Source organism: Penicillium waksmanii (assembly GCF_028829765.1).
Source record: "Penicillium waksmanii strain IBT 27052 chromosome Unknown utg000009l:1.0-4314994.0:1.0-4318279.0, whole genome shotgun sequence".
NCBI lineage: Eukaryota > Fungi > Ascomycota > Eurotiomycetes > Eurotiales > Aspergillaceae > Penicillium > Penicillium waksmanii.
In genome coordinates this window covers 2515276-2535702 of record NW_026643255.1, presented here as the reverse complement: position 1 = coordinate 2535702, position 20427 = coordinate 2515276, and the positions used below count along the sequence as shown (strand labels likewise).

At 49.8% G+C, this 20427-nt stretch overlaps 6 protein-coding genes across 6 annotated transcripts; 2 read left to right on the top strand and 4 right to left on the bottom strand.

Moving 5' to 3' along the window:
- Positions 1 to 778: 778 nt before the first annotated feature.
- On the bottom strand, positions 779 to 2843 carry N7481_011284 (uncharacterized protein; the record flags this gene model as incomplete). Its single annotated transcript, XM_057270503.1, has 6 exons — positions 779 to 1308; positions 1370 to 1583; positions 1646 to 2002; positions 2040 to 2049; positions 2113 to 2584; positions 2720 to 2843. 6 exons carry the CDS (start codon positions 2841 to 2843, stop codon positions 779 to 781), a joined length of 1707 nt encoding a protein of 568 aa, XP_057117677.1.
- Positions 2844 to 4889: 2046 nt separating this feature from the next.
- Positions 4890 to 6420, bottom strand: N7481_011283 (phosphatase PAP2 family protein; the record flags this gene model as incomplete). Its single annotated transcript, XM_057270502.1, has 3 exons — positions 4890 to 5305; positions 5371 to 5905; positions 6037 to 6420. 3 exons carry the CDS (start codon positions 6418 to 6420, stop codon positions 4890 to 4892), a joined length of 1335 nt encoding a protein of 444 aa, XP_057117676.1.
- Positions 6421 to 8093: 1673 nt separating this feature from the next.
- On the top strand, positions 8094 to 11943 carry N7481_011282 (coma-domain-containing protein; the record flags this gene model as incomplete). Its single annotated transcript, XM_057270501.1, has 8 exons — positions 8094 to 8333; positions 8387 to 8424; positions 8491 to 8528; positions 8588 to 8667; positions 8748 to 8830; positions 8899 to 9365; positions 9535 to 11643; positions 11702 to 11943. The coding sequence occupies 8 exons, from the start codon at positions 8094 to 8096 to the stop codon at positions 11941 to 11943; spliced, it is 3297 nt and encodes a 1098-aa protein (XP_057117675.1).
- A 484-nt stretch (positions 11944 to 12427) lies between these two features.
- N7481_011281 (class I SAM-dependent methyltransferase) lies at positions 12428 to 13135 on the bottom strand (the record flags this gene model as incomplete). Its single annotated transcript, XM_057270500.1, has 1 exon — positions 12428 to 13135. One exon carries the CDS (start codon positions 13133 to 13135, stop codon positions 12428 to 12430), a length of 708 nt encoding a protein of 235 aa, XP_057117674.1.
- Positions 13136 to 15109: 1974 nt separating this feature from the next.
- Positions 15110 to 16110, top strand: N7481_011280 (uncharacterized protein; the record flags this gene model as incomplete). The annotated part of the gene is made up of 3 exons (XM_057270499.1): positions 15110 to 15365; positions 15582 to 15838; positions 15979 to 16110. The coding sequence occupies 3 exons, from the start codon at positions 15110 to 15112 to the stop codon at positions 16108 to 16110; spliced, it is 645 nt and encodes a 214-aa protein (XP_057117673.1).
- A 936-nt stretch (positions 16111 to 17046) lies between these two features.
- Positions 17047 to 20341, bottom strand: N7481_011279 (uncharacterized protein; the record flags this gene model as incomplete). The annotated part of the gene is made up of 6 exons (XM_057270498.1): positions 17047 to 17646; positions 17777 to 18039; positions 18101 to 18811; positions 18873 to 18915; positions 18993 to 19655; positions 19706 to 20341. The coding sequence occupies 6 exons, from the start codon at positions 20339 to 20341 to the stop codon at positions 17047 to 17049; spliced, it is 2916 nt and encodes a 971-aa protein (XP_057117672.1).
- Positions 20342 to 20427: the final 86 nt, after the last annotated feature.

The window sequence follows — 20427 nt, the reverse complement described above, 5'->3', positions numbered from 1 at the left end:
GATACTAGACATGGTTGGGTCTCCATTGCGAAATCAGTGGTATATAACAGATAGATTTGGCTGGGCTGGTGGTGAATATCCAATATTTTTGCATGCAGTGTCTACTAGTAATTAAGAGTGATGTGCTTGCCATTGATTCATCGGATAAGTCTTCTACTAATTATCGCTCACTTGACTATATCAATTTTCCATCGATGGAAGCTTGTCCCCTATCCGCCTGTAGTGTGGGAGGCTCCTTCACAGAGAGGCAACTTTACCAGGTAAAGTACTAGTACTCTAGCAACAGAAACATCAGTGAAGAAGTTTCATTTATTATTTCTTCAGGGTTGCCCTAATCAGCTCAGCTGCACAAAGGATAAAAAGAGACGGGTGGCTAGCCCGTCACCCATGCACCCACATATACAGAGAAGAAAACCCGTAGAGAACTTTGAACGAAAGCATCGAAAACAGCGAAGGAGACCTAATTCAAGTGTTTCATTTTGATTGACATTGACAGAAACAATTTTGCTGGGTAATTCCAGCTCCAGCTGCAGCCTGCAGCTGTAATCCGACACGGTGCTGCTACACAGTTGAAAAGAAAACGGGGGAAGGATCCAGGGCTGATTGTCACAAGAAACACAGTTCAGATTGAAAACATAAGACGCGAAAAGGTAAACGATACACACTCCAACCCTATTCAGAATAGAACACAACGCAGCGGTTAAAGAAACATGAAGAAAAGAAAAACAAAGATAGGCTAGACACAGAGGTAGCTGAGTGCATGCGCATAATTACACGCTTATGCACTGGCCTCAACCTCGGTCTTCTCCTCAGTGGGTTTTTCTTCGGCCGGGGCAGGCTCGTCGGCATCAGCGGTCTCCTTGGGAGCGGACTTCTCGTTCTCATCCTCGTTCTCCTCCTTGGCGTCTGGCATCGGGGTATCGTCATTAGTGGTCTTAGTGTCGGGCTCCTTCTCTTCCTCAGTCTCCAATTTGGGGGTGTCGGCCGCATCGTCATCCTTTGCGGTTCCGTTGGGTGTGGGCTTGCCACCGTCAATCGGGGCATCGGAGTCCAATACGTTCTTCCAGTTGGAGAGAATGTTGATGGCACGTTCGCGGAATTTGAATTCTTCGTCACGGGGGATTGAGTTCAGTTTCACAATCATCTTGAGCACCTTGTTGATTTTGGTAGAACGGATGATTGACACTTCCAGATCGGCGTGCTTCTCGAGCTTTTCGAAATAGGTACCCATAGTGGCCATTTCGTCTTCCTTCGGGGGCTGATCCCGAGAAATGAAGCCCTTCTGGAGCTTGTGTCGCAGGAAAAGTACTAAATGACTTGTCAGATCTGTTACAATTACTGAACAGAAGAAATCAATTGAGGCACGTACTCTCCTTCTCCTTTTTCTTCTTCAGCTCCTCCGGGTCGGGTTGCTTCTCGGGCTCCTTTGAAGAGGACTTCTCTTCGTCCTCGCTAGCGGCGGCCTTGCCCTTCTTAGCGGACTTCTTTGCCTTACTAGCAGGGGCTTTCTTTCCACTCTCCTCGGCTGCGGCCTTGGGGGTTGTCAACTTGATCTTGGTAGCGGTCTTTGGGGTCTTTGCAGGCTACACACGTCAATCTGTTAGCAAATCCATCCCCGTGAGCAGAAAAATCCGACCAAACATACCTTCTCGGTCTCGGCATCCGTATCATTCTTGCGCTTCCTCGCAGGAGTCTTAGCCTTCTTGGGTTCCTCCACATCCTCCATCTCCACGTCAGTTTCGGCGGCCTTGCTCTTGCGCTTGGTCTTTTTGCTCTTCTCTGCAGCCTTCTCAGCGGCCTTCTCGGCCGCCTTGTCTGCCTTGGCCTTGGCCTTTGCTTCCTTCTCGGCTTCCTTTGCGGCTGCCTCCTCCTCCTCCTTGTCTAGAGCATTCTGGTGCTCTGCAAGCACCTTCTTGTAGTAGTCTAGGCCATGGCCTTCCGCGGCGATCGCATATGCGCTAATCAGCCCCTTTGGCTTGTTCTTCTCATTAATGTTCTTGCACTCGGCAGGGTCAAGGGGGGGTCAGGTTGGTGTTGACAACCCAGGCGCTATAAAGAAATCATTCATATTAGCTGCATGGCCCATTCAATTCCGTTTGTTTTGGTACTTACAACTCGTTTGTGCCGAAGAACATAACCGGGAAGGTGCGCTCGTGAGCACGCTTTCCATCATCAGCGTAGTCAGCCCGGTATGAACCATCCTCCTGCGCAGCCGTCACTGGACGGGTCTCAAGAAGAGTGGAAGGAAGGATCTCCTCGTCACAGATAATAGCTGGCCACGGCGCAAAGCTGCGCAGACGCGCGAGGTAGTAATCGCCAGGCTTCGCATGCAGCTGAGTCACACGGGTCATAGACTTCTTGCGATTCAGCTTCTTCTCGCCAACGCCGCTGGATCGTCGTCGATCCTTTGAGGTTTTCTTGGAAGATGCAGGGGTTCCGTTGGCCTCCGCGGCAGGCTCTGCGTTTGCGGCGGCGGCAGCATCTTCACCGTTGTCGCCTTTGGCATCCGTAGCGTCGCCAGAAGCAACCGTCTGTTCCGCGTCGGCGTTGGAGCCCTTCTGTTCGTCGGCCACATTGGCGCTTTCTGGGGAAAACAACAGAACTGGGTCAGCTAAATGGGTTGCGTCGCACAGAGGGCAGAATAGTCTGATCGGGGTGCGCAAATGGGCGTGGAAGCTCTAATGGGGAAATGGAAGTGTGCAGGGGATGTTTTGCTTACCGGTCGGCTTGTCGTCGGCGGTTGATGGGTTCTCAAGCGCCTTGTCGGCAGACTCCTCGGTAGGAGGTTGCTCGGTCTTCTCCGCAGTCTCCGGGGGAGCAGCGACGGGGGCGTCTTCAGCCATGATGGGGCGCAAAATCAGGTAATCAAGTATCGAGGGGGGGGAAATTGCTCTGGAATTGGGTGGTGTGGGTGGTTGGAGTAGAGGTTGTGTAGGAGGTGGGAGATGTGGAGAAGGAAGAAGAGTCGCGCAGGTGTCGAATCGCGGGAAGAGACGCGTTGGGTCTGCGAACGGGGGAAAACCCCCAATGACGCCACAACTCCCGCCCGCTGCAACCACGATCCAATCCGAGTCCCCCCCTAGTTGGTCTTTGCTGCAATGACTGTTTGTCGCAATGGAGGGCGTGGTCTGATTAATCTCAGTACGAGATATTCAGTGAAATATGTGTGGTATGCACGTCGCAGAATGAGGGGAGGGGGGCACAGCGCGAGCTTATGACCGGAATAGGTTCCATAGTCTTTTAGTGAAGGAGCTGCTACCTCGGTCGCTGCTTTTCATTCGCTTGATCGATGGCAGTGGACCACCCTTTTGGTGTCAGAGTCAATCAGAGGCGAAAGGCGAGAGAGGAAGCTATTCACTGGGGAAAGCTTCCTGATAGAGCATGAAATCTCTCTCTGTCCAATCTCAATCATTAAGGTCTTTTGAAGCAGGCCCTTTTGTCAAGATTCGCGATTTAGAGTAGATTCGAAGCAATAGTCAAACTTCACAGTGGAATCGAACAGTCGTAGATGCGGGGATTGGAGTCAGCGCCTTGAGCCACTAAGCGTAGAGAGACAGGCTCAAAGCGCATACATTTGGCGCAGGCAGAAATTCAGCGTGCGCATTCACTGTTGTCAAGATAATCTCTTCCTATCTTTATCTCTGATTCACTTTAAGTGAGCGCAAGATGGCGAAGTAGATACTCCGATCCACCGTGAGATTCCGATCCAGATCTGGCCTTGAAGACATACTATGAAGCTAGTCGGGATTTGCTCTGTGATTAGGCATGTCAAACGGATAGACAGCTTCACTGGTGGAATGAAATAATTAAAACCACCCAGCAAGGTAGAGGCGAGCCCGGGTTCGAGGTGGGTGAATATGAATCGAAGTGGTTGTTCTTGTTCTACGCCAGTCTCTCTGCTCTGTAAGCACAACCCCACTGCTTCACCGTAACCTCCGAACCTTTATCCTTGGTTTTCTACCCTTCTGATGATTTTGGATTGACTCTACTACTTATTTTAGTGATTTTTATATACTTAGCTAAAGCCTTGCAAATATTAATCCCACCACCACTGGCAGATCGTTGAGTACAACTGACTGGGGCATCCAGTTACTCCCATCTGATAGGAACCAGACCTCCAATACATCCCTTATACTAGTATTTCGATAACAGAGTCCTGACATACCACAAAACATCTAACGAGACCTTATCACTTATACGACAATGTATTATCTAGAAACTATATTAAAGATACTATAGATACTATAGACTATACCTAGTAGATCTATTTATGGTTTCTAGAGCATACATTACCGCATGAGTGATAGGTCTCGCTGGGTTTTATCAGAGTGACAGGCCTCTGTGACTGAGATCCCATAGGGAAGGGATATACTCGAATTCTGGTTCCTATCAGTGGGGAGTAAAAGGGTAATGCCTAAAGTTATCGAGTACTTTGTCTCAAGATGCCTTTCAAAGGTCACATATCCCACTGCCAGATGATTGAGTTCTCTAGAGGACATCCACGAACCTTTATCAATGATAGGAGTGCTAGCGCGTACATTGATAGTGATGCAGATCAAACGATAGCATGAAAGCTACCGACCATAGAAAGATATCGGACGAAGAGAGATAGAATGAAAAGTTGTCGACTTGTTGAGAGAGGTGAGAACCCAAACAAGAACTTGAGGAGCTATATAGTACAAGCCGACAAAGAACCCAAGAAATCAGACTCGGAATGACTCGGCATGGTGCCCGAGGCCAGGCTTTTGGCCCAAGAAATTAATTATAGCGCTTCGAATATGTACATGACCAAACTCTTTGGTCCTACCGACATTTCCAGCCCCTCCAGGGAGGGGGGTGTATAATTAAATACAATTGAAAGAATACCAGGCCTCCAAGCTATTTAGTCCTTACGGGTGCCGTGTATCCGACTCGTCCGAGTCCCAACCACTCGAACACGAACTATCCGACAGCTGCATCCGTGATGGCTCGGGCTTGTGAATTCGCACCAGCCAAAGAAAGTAATCTTCCACGGGTAACAGGTTCAACAGAACACCGTTAGACCACCACCCAAGACCACAGACAAACGCTCCCGCGACAGCGTCGAGAATGAAATGGTTGGCAGTTGAGACAATCGCGACCAATATAATGAATGGGTATAAGAATCCGAGGATTGTGCATAATAGTCGGCGCCATGAAGGGAGGCGGAGGCCTAGACGTCCGATGCGTATGCGGAGGGTTCGTCGGTGATGGGTGGGGAGTGGGATGGTCATGATTGTTAATCCGATCATCAAAGAATATCCGAAATGCAACGATGGCATTGCCGCTGGTTGCTCACCTTGTTAGTAGATAAATTACATTCCTCGAGTCTGCTGGGGATATTTTACTCACCGTATTGATTACAAAAGCGGTTTTCTGTCCAGACGCTTTTAGCTCCATTCTCGCCGTGAACCGTATCAATAAAGCCATAACTACGCCCAAGGTCCGCCTCGGGGCCTTCGATTGTTGGATCGCTCAGCAGGCGGGGTGGCATGCAGGGCCACAAGGTGAAGACCACAAACGCGAGTAGATTGCATACTGCCATTGTACGGCGTCGGGCCTGATAGAGTAGCGGGCCCGCGGGTGAGCCACTGACAACACCTCGGGGCTTGCCTGGTTGAGGCTCATTGATGCGGTTGCGAGTGATTGTATAGTAGTATAGCCATACGAGAAAGGCGATAGTTCCGGGGATATGGATGAAGGAGTATATCCAATTGATCCAAGTCATCAACAGAGGGTGTCGGAGGAAGAAGTGTTGGATCGGAGTTTCCCAAAAGATACCCAGTTTCTCCTCCACCTTGATTACTTCCAATGCATGTCTGCGAGCGATATCGACGGTTCCCTCTTTGAGGGTCACGGCGGTGAATGCGCGGCCAAGTTGATATGTCTGTACAAACGATTGTGAGCGTCTATTACGAGTGTTCGCGGGGTCAAGAACATAATGCGACAGAATCCAAGAACCGGGATAGGAACAGAGAAAAGGAAAGCTCAAAAGAGATGGGGTGGAATGCAACATACCCAATATACAAGTGCCCAGTACCAACACTCAACCAGGAACGGCAACTTTCGAAGCAAACGACTGAGAAAGCGGTCCTGGAACACGGCAGTGTTCGGGGAGGTCACACTGCAGGCCAAACTGAAGATTCCAATGACTCGTTTGTGCCAGCGATCGTCCAGTTGTAGCGGCGGTGAGGAAGCATGGGGACTCAAGAGACTGTCTTTAGGCGTTGATGTAGTATAACCCGACTCGATGGAATCGGGGGACGAAGCTCGTGGGTTGTCGAATGAACGGCGACGGCTTGCGCGTCGTGATAAGGCAGCATCGGCAACGCGATTGATCCAAGTACCTCCAAAGAGGAGGATAATGACGACGAGCGGCTCTAAAACCGCCCCGGCTCCCATGACGAGTACCAATATGCAAGAGTAACAACAAGTGCAGGATAGTAGAAATAGTGAAGATAATGTAAGAGGGGGGTAAAGGTACGGAGTAAAGATAGAAGGAGTCGAGAAGAGGAACACAAAGGAATAGGCCGAAATGAAAGAAATTGGGCAGTGACCTTTGACTTAGAGCAGTCTCAAATGAAAGGCCAGGGTCAAGGTCCAAGGTCATGGCCAAGCCCTGTAGGGCAGGCACGGAGGCCGGAGTAACCGGAAGTCGGAGATCACATTTAATTGATAGTTATGCGAATCAGAAGCTTGGAACTGGTGCGAGAAAGGTATCAGGCTGAATTCTGCTGGGGTCGTCGAGACATGATTGGGTTGTGGCTGGGCTAGTTGACATTGGCATCCTCTGAAGAACCGCCAAGACCGGTTTCTCCCCTTGTCGCGTGCTCACGTACTCGCTTTCGGTCATGCTCGTACAAAGCGGGGGTGACAGCATGCAGTAGTTATCTGACACATGTATATGTACGAGTACAGCGTGGCATATGACTAGGGATTGCTGCCTGCGAATGCTTGTGGATACATACGATACATGACCTGGTACCTGTACCTGAAAGTGAGTATACAGAATACTTCCCAGGGTTCCGACACTCTTAAGAGGCCGAACGATTCTAGTCGCCAAGAGGGAAATAACTAGGCGCCATGGTTCACTTTTACCCAGATACAGGTACATAGTTACATAGTGTGGACCCTTGACAGACCACATCCTCATAAGGCGGCCCAGTGTATAAAATACAAGTGCATACACTACTACATACCATATACTGTACACAGATCAACTGAATTATGAATAGAATTATATAATTATGTCGACCGATGTATATTCGGACCCACCAATCACAGCCCTATCCCCCGATCTTCCTCTCGGCCAGCGCCGAGTTTGTCAGCGGAATCCTGATCGCCCGTCGGCATCGGAAGTTGAACACGCCGACGGATTCAACACACGATAGTATCCTCCGTATTCCGACGACCTTGGGTACACATGATCCTTTACTACAAACGCTTCAGTCGCATAATGATGTTCTCAATATATCTATCAAGGTTGGAGCTGTATAACCCGGTACTTACCGTATGGCACTCACAGTACATATACGTGGTTCTATGTTAGTAGTTCAAGTTATTCATTCCTAAGTCATTGTGGCGGGGCCATATCATTACGCTAGGAATCTTATCTCCGCCCTGGTCCGGCCTCCAAAGTGGGACTGTTTCGGCGACGACGGCCGAGCTCACAATTTTTATTGAAATAACAATAAAATAAACATTCCACTCTCGGTGGCTTGAAAGAGATCCGATGCATGTCAAAGAGGTTACTATCTATCGGTGGGCACAACTGTACCCTACTATATATACTATACTATATATGGATGGCTGATGTCATCTGAACGGCCGCCTCATTTAAGCTTCTCTGCAAAAGTGAGGTATATTTTACGTCAACCCTCACACCAGAAGAAGAGATAGCTAGCAATAGGTTCAAATTTTGTTTCTTTCAGGCTCTTGAAGTTCTTGTACAAACAATCAAAATAATTCCAACCATCCCTTCAAGTCTATGTACTGTATACACAATTTCTTGATCCTGATCCTTCTATCAAGCCCTCCCAACCACACATCAACCTTGAAAAGCAAAACCCCAGACAATGACTGGTACAAACTCTCTCGTGGCAACCACCCGACTGATGAGCCGCATGCCTACTACCCACATGACCAAGATGGCAGCAGCTTCCACTCAAGCCAGGGGCCTGTCTAGAACACCCCCAGCACAAGGATTGACACTCCTCCAGGACAAACAGAATGGCTTCGGCTTTGCGAGATCGAATCCGAGACCCGTTAAGCCTCGAAGCAAGGGCGTTACGGAGATCCGTGGCCCATACTACTCGGTATGAACACTTCTCAGAGTCAGTAATCAAATGGACTAAGCTCATGCGAGCAGGCAATGGGCAAACGTTATCTTGCAGATGTACTCGAAACGTGAGTCCATTGGTCAGCCTGCAGTCTTCCCTTGCAGAGTTTTCATAATTGACCTTACTTTCATAGAATGGGAAACCATGTTGACGGGCTGAAGTTTGCTGGAGGTGGGTTTCGGGACTAAGGATACCTGATTCGATTCACAGTTTTGATTGATCGTAATTAGGTTCCTTTTCTCTGTTCGAGGAGAAACCCCTACGCGAATTAATCGACCTTGCCCATGAACACGATGTTTACGTCTCTACGGTATGCTACAATACCAATACTGCCACTGCATATAATGCGTGTCTTGGAGTCTAAATTCGACTGACGGTGGTGGTTGATAGGGCGGCTGGGCCGAGCATCTCCTCACGCACCCCGACGCAGACACGGTGTTTGACCGCTACTTGACCAAATGCAAGGATCTGGGGTAAGTTGCATCCTTGCAAGCGCAGACCTCTAAGAGAGAAAAGGAGCTTACATATGGCAATTTTCTAGCTTCGATGTTGTCGAACTCTCCTCGGGCTTTCTGTCGATCCCTGAGGATGACTGGCTTCGACTCGTTGATAAAGTGCACTCGTACAAGCTAGAGGCAAAGCCGGAATTGGGCATTCAGTTCGGTGCCGGTGGGGACACTCCAGCATCGGGACTGGAAGCAATTGGGACTTCGGATCCAGGGAAGCTGTTGAACTTGGGGCGAAAGTTCCTCGACAACGGAGTGAAGCGGTTGATGATCGAGTCGGAGGGAATCACGGAGAATGTGAACTCATGGAGAACAGATGTGGTCTCGAAGATCATGAAGGAGCTGCCTCCTGAGCGTGTCATGTTTGAAGCTGCAGATCCCAAGGTATTCAACTGGTATGTTCGAGAGTTTGGGATCGATGTCAATGTATTCGTCGATCATAGCCAGATTGTGCAGTTGACCTGCCTGCGATCTGGCATTTGGGGAACTGCGGATACCTGGGGTAAGGTTGTTTCATTCCGGCCAGAGTGAAAAGGAGTAATGTATTTAATTTGGGATATTTATGAGAAATATCATTTCGTTCGTCATGAGTCAAGGTTTAAGTTAAGAGTACGGAGTATAGAATTGGAAATCCTAGTTAATCCGGCGGGACTTGCTTAGTCATATTTCAGAGTCCGGGGAGAGCAGCATTCCCGCCCGCTCCGCTCCTCCGCCACGCCGCGCGACGCAGCCCCGCAAGATTATCCTCGAGAAGTTCCCTCAGGATACAAACTTCCCCCGCATCGATGACCTACGACACACGGATTTTTCAGGCGACTCATTGACCGAACGAGCCTCAGCGGCGCAAGCGGCCATGCCTCGGGCAAGTACAGCTCCAGGGGCGCGCCTCCGCTGTCGCCGAGCTTGCGATAGTTGCAAGCGTCGCAAGCAGAAATGCAACGGCGAACACCCCTGCACGATTTGTGTTCAACGAAAGAAGGAATCGGAATGTCATTTCTCGGATCGCCCCGCCCGGCTGCTCAAGCCTGAAGCCAAAGATTCGACCATGCTACTCAGCGAACGCATAATACCCTCACCGCAACGCGAGACGGCGATGGATCGACTGTTGAATTCCCTTGAGGATCGAGGAATGAACTTAGAACACCAGGTCCGTGTCGAGAAGGAAGGGACGGCGCCCGTACCGAAAGTTGCACGCCTTTTACGCGACGGACAAGGCAAATTCATGTATATTGGCGATTCGGCCAGTCTGTCGTTCTTGCAAAGTGTTCGTCGGGTGGTATCTTCATCAATTGGTCGATGTGAATTTACCGAAGATAACTCCAGGCATTCCATGCTCGAGGCCTTTCAGAATAACCCAAGCACCCAGCCCAGTGCTCTTGTACAGCCACCTAGCAACGAAGACGCTCAACAACTCGCCCGACAATTTGTACTCGCTACCAACCCTCTCCTCGATCTGTTCGACTTGGAAGAATTCCACCCTCGGTTAGCCAACTGGGTAGGAAACCCGACGGGCGATGAAGATACCGTGAGCTCAATATTCTACCTCGTCCTCGCCATTGGAGCGCAAGTTTCAAGTATACACCAAGATAGAGCCGAGCAATTCTTCGGTAGTGGCCGGCAACTGGCATTTTCGGCTTTCCAGGAAACCCCCAGCATTCACACCATTCAGTCCTACATATTGGTTTCGATGTATATGCTTGGAGCATGTAGGCGCAATGGCGCATTCATGAATCTTGGAATTGCGCTTCGTGCTGCATATGCTGTCGGGATTCACCGCAAAGATGCAAACGCGCTGTTTTGCGGACGGGAAAGAAGGGCCAGAGAACGAGTCTGGAAGAGTCTCCGAATGATGGACTTATTCCTCAGTGCCTCTTTAGGGCGTCCTCCAGCGACTTCAGATTATGACTACGATATCCGTGATGACGCTGTTGAATCCGGAGATTCGCAGCGGAATTCGACTCCAGAGCAACAACTCTCAGTTGCAGTCATTTCGCTTTGTCGCATTTTCGAGCGGATCCTAACAGACGTCTATATGAAGCAAGTCATCTCCATTAGCGTTGCTGAATCGATTTCAAACCAACACCGCGCGTGGGTGCGCACTCTGCCCGACGTTCTCAAGATGCAAACCGAACGACTCGATCACAAAAGCATGGAAGAAAGCTTGGCGGGGGCGCACGTTTTCGGGTCTTATTACTGGTCCATCATTCTCCTGACACGGCCGTTTCTCGTCTACCGCGTGGCACAATACGTGAAGAACAAATCCGATCCGTCCTCATCATCCGATTCAAAGAACGGCAGCTCCCGCATCTCCTTATTCTCAGATGCCTGCGTCTATTCCGCTCTACGCGGCCTCGATGTCATAGAGGATCTCGGCCGATTCTCCTCCCTCCCAAAACGCCTCCCATTCTTGATTAACTCGGTATTCAATTCGGCCGTCGTTCTGGGTGCCGCGTTTTTCGCAGATTACGATAACCTACTACCCCTGGAAGAAGGCATGGGCAAGGCAGAGCGGTTCCTAGGAGTCTTTGTCCCGCATGACCCTCACGCATGCCGCTTCTATCAAATCGTCAAATATCTCCGCTCTGCCGTCGCGGAGTATATCCAACGACGCAACCGGCAATGGATGGATCATCGAAGCAAACAAGTCGATCAGCTCTTCGGCCAAGTAAACAGCACCGACCCGGGCTCTGCTCGTGATATTCCCACGTCCAACCGTCTTTCTGAACCCCATCGTTCATCCGCCGCCCCATCTCCTTCCTCGTCTAATAAACCCGCTGTCAGTACCCCTACCTCATTCCTCGCCGCACAACACCCTTTCCCTGGCACCCAGCCCCCCAGGTGACGAAATGTGGGACGCACTTTACAACGGGGCAGACCCATCGGCTTTATCGTACGACGCTGCCATCTCTGCCCTCACGACGTCGGGAATTCCCGTTGGCTGTTCGCCCGGCGGTACCGTCCCTACCGGTCAGCTTCCGGCCTCCGGTCCCTCGCCTCTCTCAGATGTCATGTTCCCTGAGAGCGGCTTGCTATACATGGCTGAGGACCTCCCGGTGTTTGGGATCTGGGATGATTCCTGATTTTGAGCCTTTTGAACCTATACCTTGGTTTGGTCTTTATGTTGAATTGGAAGCGGGGTGCATTGGCGTCATATCTTTTCGGTGGGGTCTTTGTTCATTATATGATACCTTTATAAAGTGGGTGGTCCATGACTTGATGAATCTTTTTTGGTGTATATCTGTTCCGTCTTTTTTGGTTAGATTGTCTGGGCGAAATAACCCTGGCTTGTCTAGTGGATGATGAACAAATGTTGAATCTTATATCTCTACTCGAGTATCATATAAATCTATCATTCCTTCGGGGCGTCGAAGTAAATAAAGCCATCGTGTCGCCGCTTGTGACGGAATCTTGCTCTAAACGCTCAACGAAGTAGTGGGTTTTGAAAAGAGTCTCCAAACTGACCAGTAAGTAACCAAACAGACACAACGCCCCAAAAAATTCCGCACAATTTTCTATATACTTTTTATTCAAAGAGGCAAATTGACCCTCTACATCTGGATTTATCTAAATCTTTCTCGCCTGTATCCAATGAAACGACACGTCCTTACCCACCCCAGTATCAACATCAACCTCAACATCAACAACAACCTCATCAACCTCAATCTGAAACCCGACATCATTCAAAATCTTCCTAATCTCATCCTTCCCCCACCCACTCCAATACATCGAACCCTCACTCCCGCCCAACCAAGACTGATGCTCCGCCCCCTCAAATCCAGCCTCGGAAAAATTAGCCAAAAACCGTCCACCGGGCTTCAACCATCCCGCAATCTTCTGCAGAATTTCCTTCTGCTCCTCGCGCGGGAGGTGGATTATTGAGTACATAGCCAACACGGCGTCGAAATGGGCATTGTCGAACTCTAGCGCCATCATGTCACCCTGTATGAGAGTCACAGACTCGGAGGGGAGTCGGGTTTTAGCGAGCGCGATTTGTGAGTCTGAGATGTCGTTTGCGGTAATTTGTAGGTCTGCACGCGATGCTAGGACTTGTGTGCATGGGACGCCGGCGCCGCAGCCTAATTCTAGTATGTTCTTTTTCTTTTGGGGCTCTGCATTATCTCCTTCTGCTGTGGATGCGGGGGTGGAATCATCCAGGGCTTTGAGGAGGGTGTTTAGATGCGAGAGGCGGACTTTGTGGGTTGGTGCTGTCCATTCTAGATAGAGCGTCGGCGATGTTGTTGTAGGCTTTTCTGATGTTTTCTTTGATGGCATGGTTATCCTTGCCAGCGTCGATGGTGTTGGTGTTGGAGGACATTTTTGCGTGAGGGAGCTCAGGCTGTTTGGCTTAGAGTTCAAGTTCAAGTTGATACCGGTTGTACAAAGGACCATGAGAATACTGGTAGACAATCAGTTTGAAAAGGTTCGATGATGGGGGTTTGTATACTAACTGCTGGACTCGAATTTATTGCCATACCAAAGATGACTCACTCGGCGTTGAATTTTAGTACCGATACACAAATAGGTTAGTCCCATACGAGCGAACGAGTGAGTGCGCGGGGTTATTCCGGGGTAATCAAATGAGGATTAGCGTGTAGTCGGGGACCACCCTAGATGAGATGAAGAACCTTCTTGGGTCATATAGCCATTTAACCATATACTTGGCGCTTACCTTGCCCCTAGGACTCATACTAAATTTGCCTCAGGGGCACCTTGTAAACCGATACATTTGATTAGAAAGGTCTTGGCTTTTCTTCTCGTTTTAGTAATAATAACCTGGCGAGAGACAAAAGATGCGATGGATGAGGTTATTCTCTTTGATTAGTACTAAATTTATTAGAAAATAATAATTGAATAGAAAAGTATCGATAATTAGTCCCAAGGGATCACATGAAGACAATGGACAACCAGGTCATTGCTGCTTGACCTCTTTCGAGGTGGAAAAGCGAAGGGGAGGAGCTTTGTATGCTGGCTACGACAATTGAAAAGATCTACGCTTTTTATGACACAAAAAAGCAAAGAATGTTTTCTTGATGAAACATTATGAAATGATAGTATTTGTCGGTTTCAAACCTGAACAAGATCTTATCATTGGCTCTAGTCTCATTCTTAGTTTTATTGCGGAGGCATAGCTTAAGATAGACTTTTATTTGATTGTGTGGATGATCTGGAAATATACCTAAAAATAGTGTTATTTAGGGTGTCTCCGAAAGCTTTCCGAAAGCTTGTCTTCGCATGATCTTCTTACTATTTAAATTGATTGCAACTACTCGACTCCTGGCACCCTGTCAACCACGGCACGGTACCTACTTTCCCTTTCCGTTTTAGTGCCCAGTGAGCACCGATTTTGCTCACTGAGTAGATCTGAGCATGTCTTAGAGCGCTCGGAGCGCATCAGTGATTTTTACGTGATTGCTCTAAGCGGCTCTCTGATCTGATAGGCCAGGGTCCTTCTAAATCTAAATTAGTATGTATTTCCAATACAAATTTAGAGATACCTCTGTCATACAGTAGCATAGTCAAAGTTACAATATCTTATTGACTGTCTGAGTCTCCGCCTTTGAATAGCAGACTAGTAGCTACCTAATATGGAATAGATTGGCCAATTTATTATATCTTAGGTGGCCACTACTAGTCTTTTATTCAAAAGTAATCAATGATAGTAGGCAATAGGGGGTTGCAAAGTCTAGTTGTATCACTGTATATCCAAATTTGTATAGGGATACATACTAATCTGAATTAGGAAGGACCCGTATTTAGCAAAATGGGTGGTCCAACTATCAGCCCCTCCTCTGATTCCCCTAATCGTGTACATAGAATTTCACCGGTCTAACGGAGCTACGGCATTAATCGACGGGTGTATAGGAGGGCGCTGCGGGCCCACCTCCGCTCCCTGTAAAGTGTTATATTATTGGCTGCTATATTCCGTAGAGAGGCTTAGCCCTGCACTAAGTCCTGGAATACGAGGTTATCTACGACTTTGATAGGTTAGAACCAAAAGGGAGCCGTGCCCCGAGCGGGGCTGGACTGGGGCTCCTGTTGAGCCCCCAAACGAAGCCACAAAACAGGGTAACTACGGGAATAACTACGGAGTAATTTACCATCCCAATAACACCCTAGGGGTCCATGGCTCTTTTACAATTTAGGCGAACCCTATGTAGATCCTCTCGACAGCCAAGCCTTAATAAAACCCAAGTACCCGTTAATGCAGCCTGCATTAAATGGATTTAACAATCTTCCAGTCTCATCATGTCGGACGCGTCTTTGACCACAATTGCAGCCACGACAATACCTGAGCGAACAGGCACAGCAGGTGGTATCACATCTTTTGTCCCTCTAACATCGGCATTCACAGCGAATCCAACTTGCAGCGATTTATTTGTGAATTATCCCAACAGTGCTCACTTGATGGGTTGGGACCCTTCGTATGGTGAGAAGGCTGATGCATTTTATGACTGCAACCCGTCCATCGTATCGCAATGGTTCGCGCAGTCAGAAAAGAGCGGTATGTCGGTTGCGCCAGGCGAGACTGGTATTAGTATGGGACCCTTTACCTGTCCATCAGGTTGGAGCACCGTCGCAACTGTAACCAGATCCTCCTCTAGCACTATAGCCGAGTGTTGCCCTCCGTAAGAACCTTTTCTTGCCACTCCATTATTCAAGTCTACTGACTAATTCTCAATTTCAAATAGATCATATTCTTTAATCAATAACCCTTTAGGAGGAAAAGCCGGCAATTGTGTGATGGCTGTCAGCTCTGGCCAAATCCTCACCTACGCCTCCCCAACAGCAAGCTCCCTCTACCATATTTTCACAACTACTATGACGTCTCGCTCGACTGTCGGTGCGTTTGCCATCACAGGATGGAATGTCAACTATGTTCGGAGTTTGGCATCTTCAACTTCAACTTCAACTTCCTCGGACAATACTACGTCAGACGCCACGAGCGGTAATTCGTCAACCTCTGCAATTTCCGGGGTGCGATAGCGGGAATAGTCGTTGGTGTTATTGCTGGTGTGTCATTGCTCGCAATGGCACTGTTCATATTCATGAGGAGGCGAAGAAAACAACATCAAGAAACAACTCATGCTGAGGCTGACTCAACTCAACCTATGCAGCCGGAGGAGCTACATGGCCAGGATCTCCCGCATGAGATGGACCATGCTCATATGGTGGCTGAGTTACCTACCGAGCATGAGACGCGGTACGAACTTGACGGTCAAGAAGACTCGGAAGAGAAGAATAAATAATACATACTGGGCGTGGGCATTTATAATTAAAATCAGATAATGGATTATCTTAATACTAAGCTACTTATTGGCTTCCAGTTCGAAGATTTGGCTGCTCTCAAATTCAATACAAACCTACTAGTACGACTGAACATACATACTACAATAGAGTAGGCAATGCTCCCTAATATTTCAGACTTGATAAAGTTGAAGCTAAGTTACGCTGTATGTTCGAGAGGGATGGAACTTGAAAGCATCCAACCCAGCCCCTGGAAGGTCTTATGTGACAGATAAGAAGCCCGCAAAGCACTCGGGCATCACACTGCATCGCATCGCATCGCTTTTCCGTCTAGGCATGGAGGAACAAAGTAGAAGCTGGACTGCTGGAGGTAGGATAGAAATGGGAATTCGGTTCGAGGCCGTTTGAGGAACACAAGGAGATGGGCGAAAAGTAACGAGGGCATTTAACAGTAATAGTAAGCATCACATCACATCACCATCGACAAAATTACATCAGAGAAAGAGAAAGGGAAAGGGAAAGGAAAAGGCAAAGAAACAGGATAAGGAAATGCAGGACGTGAGAGTAAATGAGTCAAGAAAGGCTCTTGGGGCACGTGAGATCGACAATGGCGCTCGATAATGCGTAAGGCTTTCTTGTGGATGCCAGAGTCATGTCATGGCGTGCAATGATACGTGCTGCGTTATGATGGATTCAAGGGGAATGGAATGGGGTGGTGCGGGGCCATGATTATGTACGCGAGTCAAATTTCTGAGTAAGGCTCGGCGAGGGAACCGAAAAGACAAGCAGGATATGTCGAAATTCTGATTTGAACCTGACCTCCAGCGGCTAGATTCGCTTCGCGGCAAAGGACAAAGGAGGATGAATGTCACTGGTCAAACGGGACGGGATTATATAGCCAGGGAAGTGCTGGGGATGCAAAAGGGCTCTTGGTCTTGTTAAAAGCCGAAAGGGTTGTTGGGCGTGGCTTGCGAAAGGTTCGCCCTGAGCCCCGTCGGTTGAGGAGCAAGTCTGGGAGGTGGTGCATCTGGCTTCACACCGAACCTGATTGAAGGAGGAGGTCCGGTGGGCTGAGCTGACAGAGGCGCCGCCGTTGGTTGCTGAGGAATAGGAGGCACTGGAGGTGGGGTTTGGTTATAGTTGTTGGCATTACCAAACCCATTCATGCCAGTTGGGTGAGGCTGCAGAGCAGGGGGAAGCACAGAGTTGATGCCGGTCTGCATAGGCTGCTGGGGTTGCGCGAATCCACCAAAGCCTGTGGGCTGAGGAGCGACACCTTGGAAGCCAGGCTGGCCATTGCCGTAGGGCTGCTGCTGTTGCTGCTGCTGAATTCCGAATTGAGATTGGGGTGTGAATCCCGTTGGCTGGGGCATCAATCCATTCTGGAACTGACCCTGACCCTGGCCCATGAAGCCAGTTTGCTGGGGCATCTGGGGCATCTGGGGCTGGAAGTTCTGACCTGGTGGACCGACTAATTGACCGGCCTGGGGAATACCCGTAAGTTGAGCCTGCAAAGGAGGAGGGCCAAAAGAATTCTGCTGTTGCGAGAAGTTTTGAGGCGCCGAGAGCGGGCGTTGGGGAGGGGGAGGGGGGAGGAAGAAGCGAGTTCTGGTTCATGTTCTGAGGAGCGTGTGGGCGCGCTCTAGCCTGTTGTCCAAGTTGTGCGACCTGAGCAAATAAGTCGGGGGTAGCACCTGTTGCTTGTGGCTGCTGTGGAGGTGGGCTCTGAACGGCAGTTTGCTGGGGCTGAATAGCAGGGATAGAAACAGTTGGTGCAGGTGCAGGTGCGGGCGTAGGCTGTAGAGGAGCTTGAAGCAAAGTCAAATCCGCCATCGCCCCAGTCACCTGCTTCTGGACTGGAGCAGGCGCGGCTGTGGGAGATGCAACCCGGGCAGCAGGGGCCGATGTTGTGGATTGCTTGGGTTGTTTCACTTCCCAGGCATCGTCATCAAATCCACGTTGGACGGGCTTCTCCGGAGCTGAGGGAGCTACGGGAGTTGGGGGGGCTGGCAGCGCGTTCTTTCTCCTTCGGCTTCGACCCATCCGCTTGCTCAAATGCCTTGGGGTCCACGACATCGCCGGCCTGTAGAGTGGGTGCTGGACGTCCTTTGCGAGTGTTGTTACGCAACATGCCACCAGGGCCAGCAAAAAGACCGCCTTCATCACCATTGCCAATGACCTCCTCACCACCGAAGCTGACATTGCGAAGTTTGGAGGATTTGGAACCAGTGCGTCCGAGCGTGGCGTCTAGGTGACGCATGACCCGCAAAATATCACCCTCCTTCAATCCCAAAGAGCGAAGGGTCTCGGGACTGATATCGGGCAGAACAGACTCATCCATGGAATCCTTGAGGAAATTCTGGGCATAACGTTCACACTGATGTGGGCCAACGCCGGACTTCAGGAAGAAGTCGAACCAGTCATATTCTGGCCGTTGCACAGAGGCACCTGCGGCACCCTTGGGGTCGGAGGTGGCTCGAGCCCGAATACTGGACAAGGGCTTGTCCTCGTCCAAAGAGACACCAGCAGCCTTCTCCACATACTCCAGATCCTCAACGGACATCTTGGCGACTGGAACCGCAATCTTGATTCCATTGGTCTTATGGAGATGGATCTTTCCATCCTGCAGACCAATGAACTGCGCTTCAACGGTAAAGGCCTTGGTCCGGTCTGTCCATTTTCTCACTTTGTTTGAATCAGGCTCTGTGGTACAGGGTTAGATTTTGGTCCATGTTTTGTAGACATATAAGAAAACGATGCTTACTTGACTTGGAGCTGGATTTACTGTCACGCTTGCGATGCTGTTTCTGTAAACAAAAACTTGTGTTAGCATAGAAACAGGCATATGTCGGGGTACTGCAAGTAGTTGTACGGCGATGCTTACCTCGGATGAGTCCATAGAGTCGGTTCTTGTTTTGCCCATCACTGCCTTGACCAACCGAGACTCCTCCAGGCGGTTCTTTTCCACAGAGGACAGGCCTGATGAGTCTACCAACACAGGGGTATCTTGGGTCACAAATCCGGTCACTTCAACGTAGCTACTGGGAACCACGCCCTCCTTTCCATTCTTCAGTCGTTTCACCATCCACCATTCCTCAGACTTGGTGTCATCGATGACAACAACTTCATCGCCCACAGCCACCGTAACCTCATCCTCGCCTTGTGCCATAAAATCGTATAAGATCTGGCCCTTCTTCTTGCCACCGCCTCCCTTTCCGGCAGCAAGGACTTCTCGAAGACCCTCGGCCTTATAGGCTCCAGCGATTTCACCAAGCGCGGCCACAATCTCCGAAGCGGTATCTTTGGCACCAGCGTGGAAATCAATACTCTTGCTAGGTCGGACCAGGTCAACAAAGACATGCTTGCCTTCGATAGAGTAATGGGTCAGCTTTTCGGCTGTCCACTCTTGCTGATTATCATCACCCTCGGGGGAAATGAAGATGATTCCCGTCACCATATTGATGCCTATTGTCGTAGGCATCTTCTTTCGCTTGCCCATAACCTCAACCATCTCATTGATATTGTACATCTTGTAACCCGAGGGCGACTTCGGTGTCAATTCACCCGCTCGGTTGTAAGGGGGGGGGATTCCTTGACGTGCGTCTTGTCTCGCATGTCTCGCATTGGGGGAGATGCCACCAGAGGGCGGGGTGGACGAGACGGTTCGGGCTCGGGCGAGTAAGGTTCCATTGGCGTGGAAAACTGTAGTTGTTCTGATGGCGGACGCTGCGGCAGGCTCGGCCGGGGTGCTTCGCGATCCTGGTCATGCGAAGGTCGAGTAGGAAGCTGGGGAGGCGGACATTCCTCGCGCGCGGGTTCCGAATAGGTGGCAGCAGGCGCATGTTGCTTATGAATAATGTCCGCAATCGCGGCGGCGGCGGGGTTGTGCACAGGAGACGGCGCAGGCGACGCTTGATATTCCTCCTCCTGGGGAGCGGTTGGTCGCTGCGGAAGAGAAGGCGCCTTGGGTTCGGCAGGCGGAGGAGGGGGAGCTGCGGCTGCAGCGCCGCCGTGGGATGCAATCTCCTCAATGAGCTCAATGTAGTTTGAGGGCGCGAATCCAAACTCCGCGTTGACCCCTACCAAAGTCCAGTCTGGATCTGATGTGTCGTAGACCAATAGTTCGGCATCTTCGGAAAAGGAAACCTCTTCGTCCGTTTGCCGCGTATAGTCGTAGAGAGCTTTAGCATTGTATGTGGGTTGCGCCTGTCGAGATGATAGTAGAGTCAGCATGGTTCAATTCCTCGAGATCCAACGCCATCGCGCACACGCCGTGGCTAGAACCTGTGGGGTGCCGATTGCCTTGCACACGAAGAGTC